Source organism: Macrotis lagotis, chromosome 2 (genome assembly GCF_037893015.1).
Source record: "Macrotis lagotis isolate mMagLag1 chromosome 2, bilby.v1.9.chrom.fasta, whole genome shotgun sequence".
Taxonomy (NCBI): Eukaryota; Metazoa; Chordata; class Mammalia; order Peramelemorphia; family Peramelidae; genus Macrotis; species Macrotis lagotis.
In genome coordinates, this window is record NC_133659.1 from 200298418 (window position 1) to 200325038 (window position 26621).

At 36.1% G+C, this 26621-nt stretch overlaps 1 protein-coding gene across 4 annotated transcripts in view; it reads right to left on the minus strand.

Annotated features, from left to right (window-relative positions):
• The window catches only part of MARCHF10 (membrane associated ring-CH-type finger 10), a 187618-nt gene that overhangs the window by 18759 nt on the left and 142238 nt on the right, over positions 1-26621 (minus strand). For all 4 annotated transcript variants that reach the window (XM_074224429.1, XM_074224427.1, XM_074224426.1 and 1 more), the window contains one exon: positions 24868-24977. In XM_074224429.1, the coding sequence (XP_074080530.1) occupies positions 24868-24977 (110 nt within the window). The remainder of the gene's footprint in view (positions 1-24867; positions 24978-26621) is intronic.

A 26621-nucleotide genomic window follows, 5' to 3' on the forward strand; every position in this document is an offset into this window, starting at 1 on the left:
TCCAGCTTTCATTTCTCTCCCAACACACAGTCTCATTCTTCAAAGGCCTGTCAAATATTTCTATCATAATGTCCTATGGGAATCTCAACCTCAGTCTATTTAAAAGAAAATTCAATATAATTTATCTTAAATTTACTCATCTCATCCTGACATTCTTATTTCTGTTAAGGACCTAATCATTCTTCCAGTTACCAAAATTGACAGCCTAGGAGTTATCCTAATTCTCCAACTTGCCTGTCATTTAGAACCATGAACCATGATCTAAATCCACTCTATCATCATTTCTAGATGGGCCATGTCAGTCTCCTCTCCATGGCCCACTCATTATCATTAGATAGTTAGGACAATGAAAATCTGTCCTGTTTAATTTGTATCATTTATTCCTAGAATCTTCCAATCCCAACTCACTATATTCTACTCCCATCAAGCTCCTAACTTTATACTTCTATCTACCAGTATTGTATTATTTCAATTCAGATTCCAGCTTTCTATCATCCCCAGTTTGTCTTTTACACTCAGTTTTAAAACTACAGATTTGTCAGCTCTATTACACTTAGTTGAAAAACAAGATAAAAGATTTTCTTGCTTCTCTACTTGTGTATAGAAGTAATAAAAATGCCCAGGCTACGCTGGGGAAAGGCAGAATACTCAATCATTTCTTTGACAATTCTTGGTGCTGACTCAGATATAGCATTGCTTTTGTTCTCTGGTATACCTCAGGGAAGGTCTTCCTTCAGTGATACTCTTCAGTCCCCTACCCTAAGTACTTTCAGAAATATAAGTAAAAGCTTGGTAATTGTGGACTCCTGCTTATGCTGCCTAAATCTGGGGAGAGAGAGAAAAAGGGTAAATATGTGGCATTTCCAAAATATTCTTTGGAAAGGCATAGTGCTTCACTTTCTCCATCCTTATATCTCCCAAGTTATTCAATATAAACTAATGCAATCTTGGTAATATAAATCTTTGACAATGAAACAACTTTTAAAAAATTTATTTGTTTTTTGCCAGGCAATGGGTTAAGTGACTTGCTCAAGGTCACACAACTAGGTAATAAGTGTCTGAAGTCAAATTTGAACTCAGATCCTCCTGACTCCAGGGCTGGTGTTCTATCTACTTCACCACCTAGTTGCCTCCTGAAACAAATTTCTAATACTCTTGTGGTTATGGGGTTGATTTCTCAAGAAATTCTCCAGCCATGGAGGAAATTTCTCTCTATAAAATTCTGTGGGTTTGGGAGAGATATTTCTAAAATTTCTTGGGCTATTAGATTTTTGTTTCTAATAATCTAACTATGGGAGAGACTTTTGTTTTTGGTAATTTCTTCTGGGAACTTTTTCCTCCTTTCCCTTTCCCTTTTCTTTTTCCTTTTCTCTTCCTCCCCTCCCTTCCCTTCCCCTTCCCTTCCCTCTTCCCTTTCCCCTTTCCTTTCCTTTCCTTTCCTTCCCTTCCTTTTCCTTTTTTTTCCCTTTCCCTTTCCCTTTTCATCCTCCTCTTTTCTTTCTTGTTGGTATCTAAGTGATAATACCTCTGTCTAGCTCTTTGTCTACGTGCATGTTTATTTACTTAAACATATATTGATCTTTTATTTTACATATCTGTTTGTGCTATCCTTTCTAATGTTGCCTCTTGTGTGAATTAAGTTCCAGAATATAAAGGGGTGTTTTTATTTTGCTCACTAAAGTTTTAAAGAAATTTTATTTAAAATGATTTGACACTAGAAGCTGTCCCTTACTGTTAAATTAACTCTGAATTCCAAAGAGCTCCAAGTTAATTGTTGGAGAATGAGGGGGGAAAGTTATAAACTGTAAAGTTAAATATCAATGGCAAAAAAATAGCTAAAATAAAAAATGCTGGGAAATTTTCCAATCTAAAATTTGAAGGAATTCCAGAAAAAACTGACTACCTATTATAAAATACTAATAGAAGTTTGGTTTCTATCTCAAATATATATATATATATATATATATATATATATATATATATATATATATGATTAATTCTTAAGTGAGATACGATAAAAATTAATAGTTTAAGAAGAAAATAGAAATTTTCCTAATTTGAGCAGAAATAGCTTTTTTCTTCATCTGCTTAATTAGGTAATAGAGAGAAGTCAGGTAAACTTATTATTAGATTGAGTTTATTCTGAGTTTATTAATGAAGTATCTATTTACTATAGATTATTAAAAGTAAAAATTAAGGAAATATTTACAACCATTATTATTCCTTTATACTTTCTCAAACCTGATACTGACTTCATTTATCACTAAAACAGATTGAAATTATTACCACAAATTAGAGCAGTGCAAATTAAAACAATTCTGAGGCACCACTTCATACTTATCACATTGAACAATATGACAGAAAAGGAAAATAGTAAATACTAGAGGGAATGTGAAAAAAATTGGGACAGTAATGCATTGTTGGTAGAGTTGTGCATGGATCCAACCAATCTGGAGAACAATTTGGAACTCTGCCCCAAAAGTGACAGAACTATGCATATCTTTGTGGTTCAGTAATGTCACTATTAGGTCTGTATCCCAAAGAAATCAAGGAAAAGAGAAAATGATCTCTATGTACAAAAAAATATTTATAAGCAGCTCTTTGACTGGCAAAGAACGGAGAATTGAAGGGACTGGGTGGGACTGCCAGAAGACATCAGCTTACCTGCTTCCTTTTCCTCCCCCTGGTTCTGCCTCCCCACCCCCCAGACTTCACAAGGAAGTGAAACCCAGTCAGAAGTCCCCTACCAGATGTGCTGGGCAGTGAACATGCCACTCAGTCTCTGGCGCAGACACCAACTAAAGGACTCTGGGTGCCACTGGGAAAGATGTCAAGGTTATGCAGTGCTGGTACTGTAATCGGTAGGAACACACAGCAGGTGACAAAGAATGCCCATTCTTTATCCAAAGCAATCAGAAATTAGAACAATTCAAAGTAGTATCGCACCAAGATTCCATGAAGGACATCATAAGGGAGAATTGTGAGGATACAGCAGTGAATGCAGTTCCTCAAGGATTGTCCCTCAGATGAAGATGACAGTTCTATCAGCTCCTCAGAATGTAAGGAGAGGTATAAAAGAATGAAGGAGGAAAAGCTTAAGAAGAAGAGAAAGAGAGAACTGAAGGGATACCCATCAACGGGGAATGGTGGAGCAAGTTGTGGTCTATGATTGTGATGGGACTACAACTGAGTCATGAGAAGCTGACTAGAACGAATGCTTTCAGGAAAACCTAGGAAGACTTATACCAACTCATGCAGAGTGAGGTGAGCAGTCAGGAGTTAAAAGGAACAGTGATCAACTGTGAAAGACCTGGCTATTCTGATCAAGACAATGATCCAAGATAATTCTAAAGGACCTCTGATGAAAAATGGTAGCCACTTCCAGAGGAAGAACTGATGAACTCTGAATGCTGATGAAAGCATACATTTAAAATTTTATTTTTCATGTATGTGTGTGTGTGTGTGTAGGGTGGTGTCTTGTCTGTATTTTCTGATGCAAAAAGGCTTTGAGGGAATACATTTTGCATGACTTTGCATGAATAATCAATACAAAATTGTTTGCTTTCTCAAAGAGTGAGGAGGGGAGGAAGAGAGAAGAAATCTGGAATTCAAAATTAAAAAATATTGTTAATTTTTTTACATGTAATTGGGAAATATTTAATGAAATAAATAAAAATATTAAAAAATAAATTTGATTTAAGTAAAAACCTTTCCTCCTAGAAAGCTATTGTTAATGAAGGAGGAAATATTTTTTTAAAAATCAATGTTTCGTTTTTAGTGGGAAAAGTTTTAATTGTCTTCTGCAGTCAGCCTTGAATTCAATTGTTTGGCAAAATGAAGAAATTTTACATGGTTCCAGTTGTACTTACCCAAGCATCTAAGAAATTAGGTAAGAAAATTAAAAAAACCCTATTAATTGTCATTAATACACAAGCCCCCTTACACAAGAGAGTGTGCTAAATTGGAGAGTCAGAAACACTGAGGAAAGGAAAACTAGAATTAGCAATATAATTGAAATTGAATCAGAAAAAATCTGATGTTAAAAAGGAAAAATAAAGTGCTAAAACCAAGTATGATTACTGGCATATAATGAGAAATACAGTGATTTGAAATAAAGTTAGTGGGAATTAAAGATTTTTGCAACCTATAGAGACTGAGAAAATGGAATTAAAAATTCATTTCCATGAATTTACTTAATAATTGGGAGATAACTTTAAAAAGATAAATCCTCATTTTTAATTAAATGTCCTATTACATATACTCTAGTAAATACATCTAAAGGGTACAGCAGAATCATCAATGATCAAGAACATCAAAAAGAAACAGCAGTGAGTGGTTTCATCTAGCCCAGGACTATACAAGAAGTCAGCCTGTGGGAGCTTGGAGAAGGAAAATCCCTGTGATAGAGGAGGCAGAGGGGCAGCTAGGTGGCCCAGTGGATAAAGCACCAGCCCTGGAGTCAGGAGTATCTGGGTTCAAATCCAGTCTCAGACACTTAATAATTACCTAGCTGTGTGGCCTTGGGCAAGCCCCTTAACCCCGTTTCCCTTGCAAAAACCTAAAAAAGAAAAGATAGAGGAGGTAGAAGCCTATCCTAATAAATAGCCTGAAGACTGGGGTCCCTCTGACTGGTGATAGACCAGCAAACCTGAAAACCAGCTGAATTTCATAGTTCATAGTCTGTTGAGGTAGAAACAATATCCTAATGCCTGCCCCATGCAAGTTAAGCTAATTTTTCCTCAAAGGGTAGAGAAACTAATCTCAAGACTTGGTTGACTCAGGAGACCAAAAGCATTACTTTCTGGTCAGCGGAATACAAAACAGACATGAAGGGATACAGGAACTCTCTCAAATGCTTGGTTGGTAGATCACAATGGGCAAATCACCTTCTTGCTGATTATTCTCCTACTGTGACTAAATAATTTTCCTTTTGTTAACTGTTCAATGATCCATTCATGGATCATTTTGTTCCAGTATGGAATCTAAACTGCCAGGTGATTGGCCCAGAATAATTAGTGATCAAGCAGAATTGAAATTGCATAGGAAAGGGAGTCCAGATGCTTTTGTTTAGGTTTTTGCAAGGCTTTAAATCACAATCTTTTTAGACTACAGAAATGAAAATTAAAACAACTCTGAGATACTACCTCATACTATCAGATTGGCTAATATGAACAGAAAAGAAAAATGACAAATGTTGGAGGGGATGTAAAAAGTAGGGACACTAAAGCATTGCTGATGAAGTTGTGAATTGATCCAATCATACTGGAAAGCAATTTGGAATATAATCAAAGGATTATAAAAACTGTACATACCCTTTGATCCAGTAATAGTATTACTAGGTCTATACCCCCTAGTAGTGGGTACAATAGAGATCAAAGAAAAAATATATACAAAAATTTTTATGGCAGCACTTTTTTGTAGTGGCAAAGAATTGAAAATTGAGGGAGTGACCAATTGGAGAATGACTGAATAAGTTGTGATAAATAATTGTGATAGAATATTGTGCTATAAGAAATGATGAGCGGGATGCTTTCAGATAAACCTGGAAAGACTTATATGAACATGCTGCAAAATTAAATGAGCAGAATAGAAGAACAATAGCAATACTGTATGATGATCAACTGTAAATGACCTAAGTATTTTCATAATTACAGTGATCTAAGACAATTCCAAAAGTCTCATGATGAAAAATACTATCCTTTTCCAGAGAAAAAACATAGAATCTGAATATACCCTTTTGTTTTGTTTCCTTGTCTCATTTGGTCTATGTTTTCTTTTGCAACATGGCTATTGCAGAAATGTTTTACACAACTAAACATATATAAACATATGAAGTTGCTTGGATTCTGGGAGTGAAGAAAGGAAGGAGGGAGGGAAAGAATTTGGAACTCAAAATTTTAAAGCACAATTGTTAAAAATTTTTTCTTACATGCAATTGATAAAAAAATTAAATTTTAAAAAAAGATTTAGTCATTGTCCACTTAATGGAACTAATTGTTAGACCTAAGACTTGGTCTTTACTACTGGCACTCTCCCTAATTCAAAGAGCTGTCAATTTGTGTGTGTGTATGTGTGTGTGTGTGTGTGTGTGTGTGTGTGTGTGTGTATGTGTTTTCTGTTTTTAGGGCTTCCTACATTAGTTTTTTTATACATATCAGGGGTTGATCTTCTAGATCAAGAAGTCTTCAAGTCCTTAGGGCACCAAAGGATAAAGAGGTACAATGGGAACCATATACTAATCCCTGTCCTCACAAAAATCAGACTAGTTTTCCCTCAAAATTGCAAGGACATACTCAAGAATCAGTTGGTTCCAGGGACTGAAGGCCTTAGTTGTCGTCACTTCCTGGTCACCATGGGGATATCCAGGAGTTCTCACTCACTGATGCTTGTCTGGTAACTCAAGCAAGGGAGTCTCACTCAGTCAAATCAACAAGGAGGGGTTCTCAGTGCTTTTCTTTGTTAAATAGTCATCTCCTGCTATGATTAAGTAAATTTTTGTTAATTGAATGAACCATGAGTGTCTCAATTTGTTTTAATATCGAAGCTAAATAACTAGAGGACTTACTTTACCCAGGTCCAGTCCAGATCACCTGTAAGTGCTCCAAATTAGGGGAATACAGCTTTATCTCATAGGGACAGAAGCTTGAAGGCAATCTTAGCAGAGATTCACTAAGGAAGGCAGAAACTAGAGTGAGTTCCCATAACTGGGTCTGAAACCAGGAGGATCTAGGTCCTGGCTTGTCAGAGAAGCTGCATGGAACAAAGCCAGCCCCAAACAGATTACTGCACAGGGAAATAGGGTGGGGTAGTGCATACCGCCCAGCACTCAAAGTCATAACAAGAGACACAGTCAGCTTGATGGCCAGGTGCATGGCATGTGCTGGGGGTGGGGAGGCTTTCAGGAATATTTTAGACCAATGGGATCATCACTACCTGACAGCAGCATGCCAGGAAACTGAATCTTTTCCAGTTCAATTGTCTTAGGAAGAAGACTCTGACAATCATTTGGCAAATTAAGGTACCAGACTCATGTCCTTTCTGGACCTGAACTGTCAAGAATTCAAACCCTACTGCAAAGAGCATAACTCCAAAGGGCTGACCCCTTTGTTCAAATGCCAAACGGATGTTTGCCTCAAAGACTGTTTTGTGAAGAACTTGAATAAGGCAAATGCTCACACAGAGGTCAGAAGAAGTGACACTCTCAAGGTCTCTCTGAAGAACTTTGGGATCAATTGTGATACATGGGAGACACTGGCACAGGACTGCCCAGTGTGTTATGCCCACAACAAAGCAAGCACTGTGCTCTATAAATTGCAGCAGCTCAAAAGAATATGAGGTGTGTAAATTTAGAGCTATTTCCATTCCAAATGTTCATATGAACTGTTTGTGCCCAACCTGTAGCAGAGGCTGCTGAGTTCATACTGGCCTGATCAGTTACAGTCAGATACATTATAATTGACCCTGACATAGTGATGTCATTTTGGTTTTCTTTGAGTATGAAGGACAACCACCCACATCAGGAGATTCAGGAGAAAGCAGAAAAGGGTAAAGCTTAACATTCACACTGTGCCACAAGGAACGGAGTCAGAAGTCAGGAAATGTAGCAGAAAGTGGGGTCTGATCCCAGAAACTCAGAAAAAAGAGCAGTAGGAGCAACATCCAGGCTATAGAGGGGACAAGCCCAAATATGATTTGCTCACTTCTTTCAAGAGCATGGGATGGGGCAAAGACTGGCTCTAGCACAAGCTCCAAATCCAGAAACTGAGGCTAGATATAGGAGAAAGTATCAAGTTTAATTAAGAAATATTATTGAATTAAGAGGTGCTGAAGGTTAAGCCAAAAGAAGAGCAAAAACTTATCAGTAAAAACAGAACCTTAGGGTAAAAATTATTTGGCCATGAATCCAAGAATGAATAGAAGAAATGAAACATGGAATTACAGCTGTTCCCCTTGGAGAAGGTCAGTCACTTTTTTTTTGTAAAGAAGAGAATATGATAGAGGGAAATATACAATGAACAATCATAACTGTGAACATAAAGTACATGAACTCATCTATAAGATAATGAAAATAGCAGAATGGATCAGAAAGCAAAAAACAGTAGTAAGTCATTTACAATAAACTTTTGAAACAATTTAGAAAGAGTTAAAATGAGCATAAAAATAAGAGGCTGGAGTAGAATTTTTTATGCTTCAGGTAAATTGAAAAAAAAAACATGAGTGGCAATTGATCTCAGACTAGGCAACAGTAAAATAGATATGGGTAAAAGAGATAAGGGAAAACTACAATAAAATTCAGGGCACCAACAAACCTAAAATACCATCAATATTTACTCTCTCTCTCTCTCTCTCTCTCTCTCTCTCTCTCTCTCTCTCTCTCTCTATATATATATATATATATATATATATATATATATATATATATATGCTGAATGACATCAGATCTAAATACTTAAAGGAAAAACTAATCAAATTATATGGAGAATACAGTAAAACTATATTAGTTGGGGATCTCACCAAATACCTTTCAGACCTGAACAAATCTTTACAAAAAAAGTTAAGAACATGAAAATAATTTTAGAAAAATTGAGTGCTGATGATTATTTTAAGGGAACTGAAAAGCATATATATATATACATATATATATACATATATGTTTATATTTCTTGACTGTGCATAGAATATTTCTAAAAATTGACCATGTCCTCTAGAGTATACTCAGAAGCAAATGCAGAAAATTATAGGTATGAAATATGTTCTTTACTGACCACAATACTATTTTTTAAAAAAAAGAGTAAATGTACCTGTCTAAAATCAAGAGAACTTTATCTGGATTGGAGAAAGTCATCCAAAATCAAAATTATCCAAATCAAGGATGTCCATTGTTACCATTTTTAAAAATCTATTCTAGAAATGCCAACTATAGTAATAAGACTATTAAAAGAAATTAAGAGATTAAGCAGAGGAAAAGAGGAAACAAAATGATTACTTTCTGCCAATCATTTAATGGTTTACTTAGAAAACACGAGATATTTATCTAAAATTAACTGAAACAATTACATTAATAAAGAAGCAAAGTATAAAACAAACCAACGCAACCATGGCATATTATCAACAAAACCAAGCAGGAAGCTACAGAAAACTAATTCCATTCAAAACAACTATAGAATGTGTAAAATACTGAAGTCTAACTGATAAGACAAAGGTATCATATAAATAAAACTATAGGGCAGCTAGGAGACACAATGGATAGAGCACCAATCCTGGAGTCAGGAGGACCTGAGTTCAAATCCAGTCAGTCACTTAATTGCCTAACTGTGTGACCTTGGGTAAGTCACTTAACCCCACTGCCAGATCATTTACCATTTCCTCACTGTCATCTAACCAGTGATTAGTATCCCAATATGGATTCAACCAATTAGCTTTTACAAAGGAATATTTAATGAAAAGATACTGTAAGAATTTAATTACAAAAACATCCACCTGAACTGTGACATATCTTAACTAGGGAGTGAGTACTGGAACTTTAGGTGGCAGCACAAGTTCTTTTCTGGCACACCAATGGACTAATCACTCCTTCTTTTGCAGAAAACAGTATCTTGGCTTTTAAACTGATCCATTGTGGATTAGGTCAAGTAGGGCTGTGATGCCTCACTAGGCTCAGCTACTCTAGCTACAGTCACCTTTTATGGATTCCCTTCACTGGACGACTTGTGTCTTCTTCAAGTTTCTCAAGCACATAAGTTTGTTTTGTCTCCAGTACTCTTTCACCTAGGATAGGTGAAGCAACAAATAATAGAGAAAGAGGAAACAAAAGGGCCACACATTTGAAGCCAAGTGATTGCTAGTGGACATGGGGGTTATCCTATGTAGAAATTAAGCTGATTGGGGGTGGGGAGGGTGCTGAGATCCTTTGTGGGAGACTTTTGTATATATACACCCTAGGTTCTACTACAGAAGCCTATTAAAAGGATTCTTATCACCAAAATATAAGTGGACAGGCTATAGCCAAAAAATACCTCAGAAATGAAGGGCAGGGCCCTCCATTATGTACTAATTTCCAAAACAGGTACAACAAGGTCTTTTGGGTTGATATTGGGCAGAATACACTGTATATACTCTACAAGAGGGCTGGGACCCCAGTGACCAGTTATTGTCATATTTTTCCCTCAATTTAAAATCTTGCCATTCTTAGAAAAGGGAGAATCAGAAATAATGGAATACAATAAGCCTGAAAGCATAACTTAGAGAAAATTACCCATTTCATAAGAACTGTTAGGAAAACTGGAAAATAGACTGGCAAAATAGTATTAAACTAACATGCCATATTCTATAATAAATTCAAAATGGATATATAATCTGAATGTTATAGATCATATTAAAAATTTGAAGAAAAACATTTTTATATACCTTTCATATATTCTTTTTTACAATTAATTATTTTTTCCTCAATTACATAACACAAGCAGTTAACATTCTTTTTTTTTAGGTTTATTTATTTAAAAAATCTTTTCCCCCCACCTTCATGAAAAAGCAAGTTTCAACATTTACTTCTAAAATCTTGGTTCCAAATTCTCTTCTTTCTTCCTACCCCATTCTCCCATGGAGAAATCAAGTTACTTGATATAGGTTAAAAATGAAAAACATTACTAAAATAGTCATGTTGTAAGAGTAAATATAACTCCCTCCCCTAGCACAAAGAAAGAGAAACCTCAAGTAAAATAAACTGAGGGAGGAGAAAAGTAAGCTTCCATATGTATTCGGAACACCATCAGCTCTGTTTTTGGGATGGATAGCATTCTTTATCATAAGTCCACCAGAGAAATTGATTCAATATTTTTTCCCCACAGTTGCTATTGCTATTTTGCTCCATCATATTCCCCTACCCCCATATATTCTATTATCCCTCTCCTTTCACTCTGTCCCTCCCTCCTAAGTGTGTTGCATGTGACTACCCTCTCCCATGGTTTTTCCCTCTCTTCTAACACCTACACTCCCCCCTCCTCCCCCTGCCCCTTTCTCCCATCCCTTTCCTCTCCTGTTTTTCTCTAGGGTAAGATAGATTTCTATGCCTGATTGAATGTGTATGTCATTTCCTCTCTGAGTCATTTCTGATGAGAGTAAAGGCTCATTCACTCCCCCTCACCTTACCTCTCTTCTATGCTATTGCAAAAGTTTTTTCTTGCCTCTTTTATCTGAAATAACTTACCCAACTCTATCTTTCCTTTCCTCTTTCTCCCAGTATATTCCTTTCCCCCCATTAACTCCATCTTTTTAAAATATATTATACCTTCAAATGCAACTCCTTCCAGTACCCTGTCTGTAATGCTCCTTCTACTTACCCTAATAAATGAGAAGGTTCATAAGATTTATCAGTATCATCTTCCCAAGTATGAACGATGTTTTTGGTCCTTCATTTTTGAAGAAGACCATGACATCAGGGAGATGATACCATGATAAACACATAAGTGGGATTTGAGTGAGGGGATGCTGTGCTAAGTTATCAACCTCATTTTCTTCTCCAGAGCCATCTGGGTCCAATGGTCAAATATGAATCAGGACAACTGGAGATAGCTCTGGATGCAAGGCAATCAGGGTTAAATGACTTGCCCAAGGTCACACAGCTAGTAATTGTCCAATGTCTGAGACTGAATTAGAACTCCAGTCCTCCTGACTCTAAGGTCAGTGCTACCTAGCTGCCAAGTCCAAGTGGGAATATAAGCAGTTAAATATTATTAAATCCCTTATGATTTTCCCTTCCCATCCACTTTTTCTATGCTTCACCTGAGTCCTGTACTTGAAGATCAAACTGTCTCCTCAGCTCTGGCTGTTTTATCTAGAAAGTTTGAAAGTCCCCTATTTCATTGAATATCCATCCTTTTCCCTGAAAAAGTATGCTCAGTTTTGTGGGGTAGTTGATTCTAGGTTATAATCCAAGCTCTTTTTTTCCCCTGGAATATCATATTCCAAGCCCTATGAGCCCTTGATGTAGAAGTTGCTAAATCTTGTGTAATCCTGACTATAGCTCCATGATATTTGAATCGTTTCTTTCTGGTTGCTTGTAATATTTCTCCTTGACTTGGGAGTTCTGAAATTTGGTTGTAATATTCCTGGCAGATTTCATTTGGGATCTCTTTCAGGAGATTTCTATTTTACCTTCTGCTTCTAGGATATCAGGGTAGTTTTCCTGCAAAATTTCTTGAAAAATGACTCCTAGGGCTCTTTTTTTGGTCATGACTTTCAGGTAGTCCAATAATTTTCAAATTATCTATTCTGGATCTGTTTTCTAGGTCAGTTGTTTTTCCAATGAGATATTTCACATTTCTTCTAGTTTTTCATTCTTTAGTTTTTTGTTTTATTGTTTCTTGATTTTTCACAAAGTCATCAGCTTTCCCCAGCTCCATTCTACATTTAAGGAATTATTTTCTTTAGAGAGCTTTAGTATCTTGTTGGTCTTTTGGACTGCTTTTTCTATTTGATCCAAACTGGTTTTTAAGATGTTATTATTCAGTATTTTTTTTATCTTCTTCAAGTTGATGACTCGGTTTTTATGATTTTCCTGCATCATCTCATTTCTCTTCCTAAGTTGTTGTTCTATCTTCCTTACTTGATTTTCAAAATCTTTTTTTGAGCTCTTCCACAGACTGATTCAAATTTTTCTTGGAGATTTGGATGTAGGAACTTTGACTTTGCTATATATTCTGAGTTTGTATTTTGATCCTCCACAGCACCAAAGTAATTGTCTATGGTCAGATTTTTTTTCCTTTGTTGTTTACTCATTTTCCCAGTCTATGATATGATTTTCACTCTTTGTTAAGGTGGGGCACTGCTTCCAGGGTGGAAGACACACTGTTCCAAACTTTTGAGGGTTTTTATAGTTGTTTTCAAGGATATCCCCCCAGGGACCTGCAAGTTTTCAAATCCTCTAAGATCTTATGAGAGGTTATGACTACATTCTTGATCTGTGCTCTGGTATGTGGGTGACCACAACCACTCCTTTCCACCTTGGAATTGTGAGGGAGGTCTGTGCTCTGGGGCAGTCAATAAGGCAATAGGCTTTGTTGTTCTTCTGCTCATTTTCCTGAGTTTGGGGGCCCAGATTGGGACTCAGATCTGAATATAGGTGAAGCCACAGAGTCCTCCCTCAGGGATATCAGAGATTTCTGCAATCTGAACCCTCTGAAAGCAGTTGCTGATGGCTCCCTGCAGGGCGGGTGGTGGTGGGCCATGTCAGAGCTGAGGCCTGGGCTGGACTGGACTGGTGTGGCAGTTTTCCTGCTGACCTTCCTGTCTTGTCCTTGGCAATCCCTGGACCTAGAGGTCTGGAAACTGCTACTGCTACCAGGGTCCCAGGCACCCCATGGGCTGTTGCTGGATGATTGGAGTCAGTTACCTTGCAGAAGGCCCTTTCTAACCCTAATGTAACAGTCCTTTCCCAGGGATCTTCCAAGTTGACTTGGGCTGGAAAATTGTTTCAGTTAGTCTTTTTGTGGGTTCTGCCACTCTAGAATTTGGTTAGTCATTATTTCAAGGTATTTGGAGTAGTTTGAGGGAGAGGTTGTGGGATTACCTGTCTTTACACCACCATTTTAGCTCTGCCCCCTCTAGTTAACATTCTTTAAAAAAAAATTTTTGACTTCCATATTAATCTCCTCTCTTTTTGAGAAGTCAATCAATTTGATATAGTCTGTACATGTACAGCCATGTAAAGCATTTCCATACTAGCCATGTTGCCAAAAAAATTGCAGATCCCCCAAAACCCCCAAGAATAAAAAAGAAAATTAAAAAAATATGCTTCAAGTGTATTCAGATTTATTGAGACACATCCTTAACAAGGAATAGAATCAATTACATAATATAAAATAGATAATTTTGACTTTTTTGATTACATCAAGGTCTAAACAGTGTTTAACATTAAACTGAAAAGCTTCTGTATAAACAAATTTAATGTATCTAGGTTAAGAATGCAAATGGTCAAATGGGGAAGAAAAATCTCTGCATCAGATTTCTTAGATAAGGGTTTGGTAGCCATAGTAACAAATGTCAAAAGTTATTTCTCAATAGTTAAGTGGTCAAAAGATATGAATACAAGAATATCAAGGGAATTAATGAAATTAATGAAAAAATATTAAAAAAATCATGGTCTAGGCAATACTAGATTTCAAACTATATATATATATATATAAATTTTTGCAAGGCAGTAGGGTTAAGTGACTTGCCCAAGGTCACACAGGTAGGCAATTATTAAGTGTCTGAGGCTGGATTTGAACTCAGGTCCTCCTGACTCCAGGACTGGTGCCACCTAGCTGCTCCTTAAACTATATTATAAAGCAGTAATCATCAAAACTAACTGGTACTGACTAAGAAATAGAAAGGTGGATCAAAGGAACAGATTAGATACAGAAGACAATATTAAATGACTATAGTAACCTAGTATCTGATAACCCAATAACTCCAGCTTTTTAGATAAGAACTTACTATTTAACAAAAATTGCTGTGAAAACTGGAAAACAATAGGATTCAAATTAAGTATAGACCAATTTTTTACACAAATTAAATATAGACCATGTACCAAGATGAGATCAAAATGGGCGTATGATTTGGATATAAAGGGTGACACTATAAGCAAATAAAAAGAACAAGAAATAGTCTGCCTCTCAAATCTATAGTGAGGTCAAGAATTCATGACCAAACAAGAACTAGAAAGCATTACAAAATATAAAATAAATATTGTTGATTAAATTAAAAAGCTGTTGTACAAATAAAACCAATATATCTAACATAAGAAGGAAAATAGAAAGCTGGAAAACAATTTTTATAGCAAGTATCTCTGACAGAGGCCTCATCTCGCAAATATATATATAAAGAACTGAGAAATATTTAAAAGAAAAACCATTTCTCAAAGGATAAATGGTCAAAGGATATGAAGAGACAATTTTTCAGATGAAGAAATCAAAGCAAAAATATTGGGAATTGAGGGCATACCCATCAACTGGGGAATGACTGAACAATCTATGTTATAGAAATATAATAGAATAATATTGTACAGTAAGAAATGAACAGATTTCAGAAAAACCTTGGAGGGGCAGGTAGGTGGTGCAGTGGATAGAGCACTGGCTCTAGTGTCAGGAGGACCTGAGTTCAAATCCAAACTCAGATACTTAATAAACACATAGCTGTGTGACCTTGGGCAAGTCACTTAACCCCATTGCCTTGCAAAAAATAAAAAAAACAGAAAACAAAACCTGGAAAGACCTGTGTGAACTGATGAAAACTGATGAAAAGTGAAATGAGAAGAACCAGGAAAACAAACTGTGTATCAGTGACATTTTGTGATGACCATGTGTGAAAACCCCAGATCTTCCAGCAACACAATGATCCAAGGCAAGAATAAAGGACTCCCAAAGGAAAAGATAGTTATCCACAATCAGTTAGAGAACTGATGGATTCTAAATGCAGACTGAAGCATATTTCTTTTCAATGAGTTTATTCTTTCTTGTGGTTCTTTTTTCCTTTAGATCTGTTTCTTCTTTCACAACTGAAACTAATATGGAAATATGTTATACATGATACCACATGTATAAACTATATCACATTGTCTACCATTTTCAGAAGAGAGCAAGGAGAAAAATTTGGAACTCATAATCATGTAAAAATGAATGCTAAAAAATTTACAATATGTTTTGGGAAAAATAAATACTAATTAAAATATATGAATAAGCAGCTCTCAAAAGAGCTGAAAATTATTAAAAATCATATGAAAGAGAATACTCTAAAAGAAATTCAAACCAAAACAACCCTGAGATTTCATTTCATACCTTGAAAATTGGCAAAGATGACAAGAGATTTGAATAGTCATGGAGAAATTGTGGGAAGATAGGCAAACTAACTTGTAGTTAAAGTTATAATTGGTCCAAGTATTCTGAAAAGTAATTTGAATATAAATTAGGTAACAAAAATTTTCAGATCCTTTGGTTCAGGGATTTAGAGTACAAAAGATATTATTAATTAAAAAAGAAAGGTCCCATATATACCAAAATATTTACAGTGAAACTTTTTGTGGTAGTAGAAAATTGGAAACAAAACAGATGCCAACTGATTGGGTTAATGGCTAAACAAATTGTGACACTTGAATGTGAGAATATTAGTTGGCTGAAGAAAGGATTAATATAGGTTAGATACAGAGAAGCATGAAAAGATCTCCATGAGCTGATGTGATGTAAAAGTAAGTAGATTCAAGAAAATAAAAATATAATGATTACAACAATATAAAGGGAAAGAGTAATCATCATAAAACAATTAAAACTGAGTATTTTGACTTTGAGAAATATCAAAGGTCTCAAAGAAGAGTGAGAAGACATTTCCACTTACACCTTTGGTGGTAGGTTCATATATTTCAAATTTATTTAAAAATATGGCTGATTATCTTTTGCTGTCCTTGCCAAATAAATTGGGATGTATTTTGAATTTATTGACCCAATTCCCAATCCAGAAAAGACTGCTGGGGTTCCAGGGAGATACAGAAATTGTCCTTTCACTTGTTTCCCTAGTACCATATCAGAAAGAATCTTTAAGCAATCAATATTATGCCTATGGGCAAAAAATCACAACTGCCTCCAAATACAGAGTTATGAAGATTCAAAAAAGAGAGAATATTTTAATTTGCCACAAGTTTAGTATTTAACAAGGTCCTATTTTAGTGTTCTTATGGGCCTTTCCTAATTCAAATACAATAGAGTAAAGGAAAAGTCAAAACTATTTTGTTCTGGAGCTTCCAATTTCAGTAGGAAATCTAGTTTTTTTCTGGACCATATGGAGCTCTCTCTAAAGGGCATTTAGAACCATGATCAACTAGCAATAATTCTTTTATCCTTAGTGAGAAACCAAACCAATATGGATTAGGGGTTCTGTGGTTATACTCAGTCAAGTGCCAAGTGCTATAAAAAGCCAGCCCTGAGTCCCCCTCTTAAATGGGAATACCCCCAGGATGTCCTGGGACCTTTCAAGTGATTTGCAGGGATCAATTCACATTCATCAGATTGACAAACATGATAAAAATGGAAAATGGCAAATTGGTGGGGCTTTGGGAGGATAAGCACACTACTGTATTAATGTTGGTGTTATGGATTCATCCAACTATTCAGAAAGGTAATCTAGAATCTTAAATTTTAAAAAAATTCACTAAACTTTGCTTTTATAGTGATTCAAAAAAGAAGAAAAAGAGTGTCAACAAAACATTTAAAAAATAGTCAAAAGACAAAAGAAGGAAGTTCATAAGGGTAGATATACAGTCAAGGGAGTATTGGTGCCACTGTATTGCATTTATTATATATCTGAAAAAACTCAAGCTGGACATAATAGAGATCCACAATATCATATGCAATCATCACATTTCTATTCTGTTTATACATAAATGTTTATGTTGATGATATTTATAAAATTTATTTTGAAAAAAATGATAATTTCTCTCTAGGAGGTGTGGGGGGGAAAGAAGACCTTATAATGATTTTCAAGCCTAACTTCTCTGAAGCTTGAATCATAGGGAAACTTTAGAATTAAGGAATTTAAGGTACATATTTGGCTAGGTTATAGATTGATGAACAATGGTACCACATCTTTGTGGATGTGAAATACTCAGTGCTGGCATTTTGCATGTAACTGGAATGGAATGTCAAAAATGGGCGATGCATGCATGGCATTTGTTGAATTAAGACTATATGATTGATGGCAGTAAGCTCTGTTTTTTTTTTTTTTGTTATTTGTGTTATGTCATGTTAGATTATTTTATGTTAACATTTGAGAATTACACCTAGAATTTGATATACATATAAAAGACTTGGATCCTTATTTATCTGAGTGCTTACAACATAGAAACATATGTCTAAGGGACATGATATTTTGATGGCTACTGATACGCCAAATATTTAAAATGTATCTGCCCTGTTATGGTTAGGGAAAGGATAGATATTGGGCTTGTGGTATCATTAATATAAGGAACCCCTAGATGAGGAAACTACATCAATTCAGGATGGTGGGCACAACAATCTAGTCTTAGATAATTATCCAGAATCATATAGCCAGTCAGTATCAGAGGTAAGGCTGAACTCAGTCTTTCTACTCGTGCATAACAAGAACTAATTTGATTTTGGGGAAAAGTACAAAAAAATCATTTTTGTTTTGAAAAAAAATTAAAGGTACAATTAAAATTAATGTAGCATGCAATTTTTTCTTTATATTTAACATATAATTTGAGCTTATCCTATTAAAAATCTAAATATATTTGAGTTCTGTCCTTTCCTTTTCATTAAGTAGCCTGTTTGAAAGCCTAAGTGGGCAGTGTTCCTTTAAGAACACCAAGAAAGTCTAGCTTCTAAGAACTAGGAAAATTCAGAAAGTTATCAAAAGGTTATTGTGCCACCTAAATAACGAATTGGCAGATTTTACTTTGGAAACCTAAATCCTATTGCTTATCATATATCAGTGGGCTACAGCTATAAACAAATCTCAATATGTCAACTGTAAAGATAATTGCAAGTTGCTTTAATTGTAAGCACTAGAACCTACTACACTTACTAATTATCTTTCTTTGATCCTGCTAAAAGTGTCTTGTTCACAAATCATCAATTTCCCTCACAAGGGGACTTGGAGAATGCTAGATAGTTCCTCCCTGAATTCCAAGTAGATAGTGTTAGGAATGAAAAGTTTCCTACCTGCCAGACCACAAGGCCCAAAGATTATACCCCTTGAGTGAGATGAAATTATGCTGCATAAATCAGATGTTCCAAAAAGATTTGCAATCTTTACCCAGGATCAGAGTTAAGGAAAGTTTCTCTGCCTTCCTAAGGAAGGTCAGAGTCTGTGATTTTTAACTCTAGATCTAATAGAAGCTACAAAATGTCCTTCTCTCCTTCTGAAAATAAAATCTGACCCAGAAAGGATGGTAAGTTCATCATTGCTATGCATTTCTGAATTCCCTATGATGTGGATATAAGGAAGGATTAACTTTTTTTTCTAAGCATCCTAGGTATGGTCCTGGGCAACCCCACTATCACTTGGCTCATGAGAGGAATACATCAGTTAAGGTGAGGAATATGTCCTGCTCTACAGACCACACCTTTCTTTGTGTTCTTTCCACCCTAGGACCAATTTACTCTAGGTGGATCTTGAGGATGCTGCTATCCTTCAAGATCAAACCCTAGAAATTGAGGAAAAAATATTTGGAGACTGATAAATCTTTTATACCTTGGTCATCTATGGTATACAAATTGTTACTGAAGTGTTGCAAGACATGGACCATGTGAGCATGAGGTAGATTATTAGAAGAGGTACAAAAATTGACTCGTTCCATTTTTTTCCCTAATAGCTAAAGTTAGTATATAGTAGATATATTGATAATTATGGAGCTAGGTGGCATAGTGGATGGAAGAGGATGGAAGTTTGAATCCAGCCTCAGTCACTTAATACTAATGGTGTGACTTTGGGCAAGTCACTTAACCCTGATTGCCTCTCATTCAGGGCTGCCTCCAGTCGTCCTGATTCATATCTGGCCACAGGACCCAGATGGCTCTGGAGGAGAAAGTGAGGCTGATGACTTAGCACGGCCCCCCCTCCCCACTCAAATCCAATTTATGTGCTTGTCATGATATCACTTCCCTGATGTCTTCTTCAAAAATGAAGGACAAACATTATTATTAAACTTAATACATGAACTGCCCTATTTGTTGTCAAATCCATAATGTGGGGAATTGCTCACTCCCAGTGTGGCAAATTAGTATAAATATACAAATTGATTGAAGTGCTTAAATGTATGAAGTATGCAGGATGTGTGGAAGCCTGTCCCACTATGTGAAATCAGGTTTTTGTTACAGATAGTAAGACTCTTAGAGAATGAATTCCTAGATTTAATACCTTTTTCTCTATAAGTAATGGGAAAAGTGCCCACTTTACGGAATAAAATGTAAAAGAAATCGAAGATAATGCAAATTCAAGAACATTGACCTTATCACCCTGAGCCTCCAGGAGCAATAGAAAGACAAAAGAGAAATTTAGCAAGATAACTAAAATCTGTACTGAAAATGGACTTAAATGGTTGGTTGTTTTATTCAGATTTCACAAGTATAACATTTGCTACCCCAAGATAAACTGGATTTATTCTTCATAAAATGTTATCAGACAGTTTTCTCTCTGACCATACCAGTTGCTGAAAGCAGTCTTGAATTTCATTCAGGTATAAGATGCTTTGCCTCCCCAAAACAAAGGAACTTGGTCATCCCTTCCACTCCAGTGACTTGGTCTGGGTGAAAGTCTGTTAGCTTATGAAGCCTCTTTGTGACAGACTCTCCTCACCAGCAAAGATGCAGCAAAGTGCCAAGGCCTTCCCATGGGAATTTACACCTCCTTCACCAGCTTCAATGCTGTCCCATTTCTAAGAAGCCATTGCCCTGTCATCTCCCTTGCCTGGGTCTCTTTAACCATGGAGGATACATGTTCACTGACTACCTGAAATGTGTTCACAGACTTCTAAGAATCCATGTTCTAAAGGGACTGACATCACTGCAAAGGCCTGTGGATACATTAGACATGTTTCCATAGGAAAGAACGGTGTCTCCAGGCAGGACAGTGAAAAGCCTCTGCTCAACTTGTACTATGTTTCTAGAATCTTGCAGCCACTCAGTCCCTGCTCCCACTACTCAAGCCTTCAATTACTCTTCTAATTTGGTACTTTCCTCTGCCAGTAATGTATCACCTCCATGTATTTTTCAATTCTGTACCATCCTGGAATTTTTCTTGGGCCTTCTTAACCCTAGTAGATTAACTATCCATACTCTGAGGCTATGAGCACTGACCTCCTGCTTCTTCTCTCCATTCAGACTGATGAGTGTCATCTCCTCCAAAGATACTTCACATCTACTCTGTAGATATCTTGTGTGTCCTGATTTATATACAGTCTACCCCATTACAATGTGTGTTTCTTGAAAGCAGGGACTGCTTTGACTTTTTTTTGTGTGCCAGGCTCTCAGCAAGATGATGGGCTACAGTGACAGTCATCAAAGCTGGCTGATCAATGAGAGGCACATACCTCCTGGTCCACTTCTCTTTTTTGTATTAATCAATATAAAAATGCCAGGGATATGCAGAGTACTTATTAATTTAGGGAGGGGGCAGGAGTTGGAGGCTAACAAAGGGTTTCTTGTAGAAGATGCTGTTTGACTCCATCCTGAAGGAATCACCGACATGGAGAGGAGAGTTGGGAGGCTGGGCATGAGGAATAAAGAGAACATGTTGAATTGAAGAGAACAGGAAGGGGAATGACTCAAAAGGAGGCTGGAGAAGTAGACTGGGGTCAGGTTGTAAAGGGTTTTAAATGACAATCAAAGGAATTTTATATTTCATCATGAAGGCAATGGAGAGTCACTAGAATTTGTGAAACAGAAACTTGAACTGATCAGGTCTGTATGTGAGACATAATACTTTGGCAGCACTGGGAGCATCCTATGCTGTGGGAAAGACTTGTGGTAGAAGACCAATTAGGAAGTCACAGTCAATAGTCTGGGTGGGAAGTGATGGTGCCCTTCTTGAATAGAGAGAAGGGGTGGCTGGTGAGAGGTGTTGTACATCTGAAACCTGGAAGCTAATTGGAAATTTCATTTATTAGTCCTGTGATAAGGGCTATCAATGAATACTTCTTTTGGGGATAATCATTTACTAAGCACCCATTATACACCATCACTCTGCTACCTGCTTTAGAGGTCTTACCTCACACAATTCTCCCCAAAACATACCAGAGGGAGCTGCTCTTATAATCCCCATTTTATAGTTGAGGAAGCTGAGGCAGATGGACACACAGCTAGTGTCTGAGTTCAGATTTGAATTCAGGTCTTCATTCTCCAAGGACTAGCACTCTATCTCCTGCATGAGCTAGAGGCATTATTTAGTATCTAAAAATACTGAATAGCCTCCATCTCTTTACTATGATCTAATCATTTGTTTTCATAAACCTTTTGGTGGGGTGGAGGGTTGTAGAAGGAGCATAATGGGACTCTTGATATTGACTGCTGCTAGATTACCCTGGGATATAGGATTAGGATCCTAGGATCTCCTCACTCTAGCCCCATCCTCTAAAGGGGTAATTTACCACCAATCTCTTCCTACTCATACTTCCTACCATTCATCCAGTAAAGCCGACACATTGATTCCAAGCAGTATCATGGCAGTCTACTTCTGTAGGCTTGGCAATAAACAATTAGCAGAGTGGGCATAGGGCTGTCCCAGTTCTCCCTTACTCTCAATCTGTCTCTAGCTCCCTTCTTTTTGCAGTCAAGACATCTTTCTGATGGCACTTCTATGCTATTCTCCATAAGTAACATGCAAAAGTCCACTGGAGTTCCACAGACCCTCTCTACTACATTTTGGGTAATTAAAATTCTTCAAATACTGCTATTTCATAACTCAAGAATGGTTTGTCATTTCCTTCTCTTGCTCATTTTACAACTGAGGAAACTGATGCAAATAGGGCTAAGTGACTTGCCTAGGATCATACAGCTACTCAAATGTGTGTGATTTAAATTCATAAAGATTCTTCTTTCTGACTCTTTGCCTGGCACCCTATCCACTGTGCCATATAGCTGCCCTTCTAAATTAGAGGAGGATTAAACTGAGATCTTCCCTATCAGCCGTCATGGTCTAAGGAGAAGGAATTTCCTGAGCACACTGAACCGAAGCATGTTGATCAAAGCATGTTCTATGGCAGGGAATGCTGGGGAATATTCTTGGTAAACTTGTTAGGGTCCACACCTGGGGACTTTGGCCCATTCCTGGATGTTTACCTAAAGACATCTGGAGAATACAAGGATTGTACTCAGAATCTGAAGGTGTTTTGGTCAAAACTTGCGGATCACTGAGTTAGGTCATGAGAACCCATATTTAAGTTCAATCTTGTAACCTTTTTTTTTGCTTTTATATAAGCACTCTAACTTGGGAAAGGGGCTTTTAGAACTCTCCCCCTTAAGAGAGGATGCTCTGCTGAAGAGACTTTCCCAACTGAGATTCTGAAGGCTGTGACTTAACTTTCCCAATCCTAAATTCAGGAGTGGCTTCCTCAGATTGTGATGCCTTGTTTCTTTCCTTTTCTTTATCTATTCTGATGTTTTCCCTTATAAATATATGTAAGTGCATATCTCTTTATATACATATATATATATATATATGTAAGTGTATATCTCTTGGGTTATAAGTATATTATTTCTTGGCTTATAAGTATATTAGCATTAAAATCTCATTTAAAGATTTAAGAAAGAGTGAGTATATCATTATGGGGACAGACCCAAAGCAATCAAACAAAAAAATCTATGCAGTCCATAACCTTTCTGTTACAAATAGTGAGTCTGGTTAAATTTGGTTTGAGTAATTATGGATTTTGATTAGGAGGCACTGTAGTAGTCCAGGATTTAATGTAATCAAATGTCATCTACAAATAGGAGCATCTGATAGACCTTACTATCTATAGAGAATTCTTCTTTCATTTGACCTGACTCTAGACAGTTTCCATGTCAGGTAAACTTTACCTAAGCATATGCCTTCCTATTTTATGTCATGCTTTAGAATAATAATCAGAAGTTCATTAAATAAGATCACACTCAAAAATTTTGGTTGATTTGAATTTTTAATTGAAATGTTTAATGCTTTGGCATCATGGCAATTTTCCAAGACTATTTTGAAGAATTAATCCCAATGAACATAGCAAAATAGAGAGAATTCTATCAGTCAAGAAGTTGATTTAAAACCCACCTCTGGCATTTACTAGCTGTGTGGTTCTTGGCAAGTCATTTACCATTTCCAAGCCTCATTGAAAAAAATAGTTTGGATAATAATGACTATAGTTAACTACTTCAAAGAGCTATGAGGATCAAATGACAAAGTACTTTGTAAACTTTAATGTGTTCCATAAATTTCAGTCATTTTAATTATTGGGAAGGCTAGTGATAATATTTAGAGGTCTGAGGATTTTAAAAAATATAATTCCCAAAGTTACATATCATTCTAACTTTGGATTGATTTTTATAAAAAAGAAGTTCACATTGAAAATCACTGATATAAAATCTGAAATGACTGCTTTGTAAGTTAGATTCCAATTAACATTGAAATTGTATTTTTGTTACTTAAAACTATTTTGTGAGGGAGGTCAGTGCTAAATGACGATGACATTGGTGATTTTTCATGTTTATCGAGTTTGTTGAGTTGCTAGATGCCTCATAGTTTAGTGGGTTAACTATATATTGGGAGTAAGCCATTCACATAATGATGATGAATTAACTTTCAGAATTGCCATTTAAGTTCTCCACAATTTTTAATTCAGTGGTTCCTTATTGCCCAATAAGTGAATTCATTTCCCAAATGAGAACTAACTACTTCCAAGACCTGATCTCTTTTACTTCTATAGCTTCTATTACAGTGACTTGGCTCATTGACTGACCAACTAGTATTTTTAGTACTTTCCCTAAGAAATTTGGTGTGTATTCTACATTTGGCTAATCTTCTTGGAATCTGTGTGACAAGCAAGACCCATTTCTTTTTCTTTTCTACATTTAAAGTTGGAGAGATGAGAAAAATGCCAGCTCCTCATCTCTAGGTTAAATTATAGATCTTTGTTTCAAGGTGCAAAAATGTAAGATAAACTAAAATTCTTAGACTCCTATCATGGATGGGTCTTTTGGGTTTCTTGAAATTTGGGCAAGTCAGCAGATATTGGTATGCCTGAAGTTCAGTTAGTTTCCATGTGTGGTGACAGATCATTTAAACATAATGATATCACTAGCCCATAGGAGCACAATAGAATGACAGGTCATGAGGTGACCAGTAAGCACATCTTACCCGAGACTGTTGATGCTTTCTATAGTAGTCATTCACATTAAAATCATCCAGGTCAACTATTAGGCTCTGCTTACACATTTCACAGGTCTTCACTGCCCCTAGGTCAGCACCTGAAATTATAAAAGAATCATATATCATCAATGATTGTGGATAGGTTTATGTGTGAATTTGATTTGTGTGGATGGTATTTAGGAGGACATTTAAAATCAAACTTTACAGGGGGTGGCTAGGTGGCACAGTGGATATAGCACCGGCCCTGGAATCAGGAGTAACTGGGTTCAAATCTGACCTCAGACACTTAATAATTACCTAGCCAAGTGGCCTTGGGCAAGCCACTTAACCCCATTTCCTTGAAAAAAAATGAAACTTAACTTTAAGGCTGATTGCCATACAAATTTGCTAACAGTGAAGTGAGATTAACTTACCTCATTTGTAATGAGAGTGATTATTACAAATTTAAGTTTGGGGTCCAAATAAACTTTTTAAAAAGTCTGTAAAGGACTAAGGAAAGAGTGAATGATTTTCATGGCCAAAAGACTACATACTCTTATACATATACATATACAGGCTCACAAGGATCTGAGCTGGTAAGTAATACAGTTAACAGAAATATAGACATCAATATGTATTCATATGCACAACTCTTTCAATCTTTGAATGGATGGCAATAGTCACCATATATATATATATACATGAATATATGTACATACACAAGCACATACACATGCATACATGTAAATATTTATATACATAGTATTATCTTTTAGTAAATCAGATTAACACCATTCATACAACTTCAACAGATCCTTTCTCAGTTAAGTCCTTGTTTAATTTGATCCAAAGGAGCAGAGCTCAGTTCTTATTTGGAATTCTTCTCATTTAGAGTTCAATCACTTTAGAGAATATTGATTTTTTTTATTTTATCAAGAGGATCTCTTTTCACTCCTGAAAAAATACAATGCAATTCACTAAATATTTTAAAAATTCACTGATATTTAGTCTATCTATATTCAATCCTAATTGTATCTGGACTCTAGTTTTGATGTATCCTTGCCAGTCCTGTCCCAATAATATCCATAACCTGTTGTAACACTTTACTAAAATAATCTAAGTATATTTTCATATACATTTATATATGTAGTGCATATATTCTACAAATGAATGCATATATCTCTAAAATTATATATTTAAGGACTACTTTAATAACCAAGTAATCCATTTATGTGAGTTATTTTTTCTTGCACTGATTTATCATGCAATAATTCTAAATTAATTTTGTGGATACTTGTTAAAAATGATAGAGTAAAGAAGTTAGAATTTTGGTGCTTAGTCATTCTTCAGTCATGTCTGTGACCCCATCTGGGGTTTTCTTGACAAAGAAAATGGAAGGGTTTCCTTCTTCAGCTCATTTTGTAGATGAGGAAACTGAGGCAAAGAGGGTTAAGCAACTTGTTCAACATCATACAGCGAATTATGTAATTGAGGTCAGATCTGAATTCAGAAAGAGTTTTTCTGACTCCAGGTCTGGCACTTTATCCACTGTCCATCTGGCTTGCCCAAAGTTAGAATGGAATCTTAGAAGTGAAAGGGGCTTTTTTCAGAGCTGTTGGCCCTAGATGACCCTCCCCCTCTTCCATGTGGTTCTTCACCATCCTGAACAAATAGTAATGGAATCTCTAGGGAATCCTGTCCTTATTATATCAGTCTAGTATATATTTGGATATCTTGGGGTTGCTGTCTATCTAACACTAATC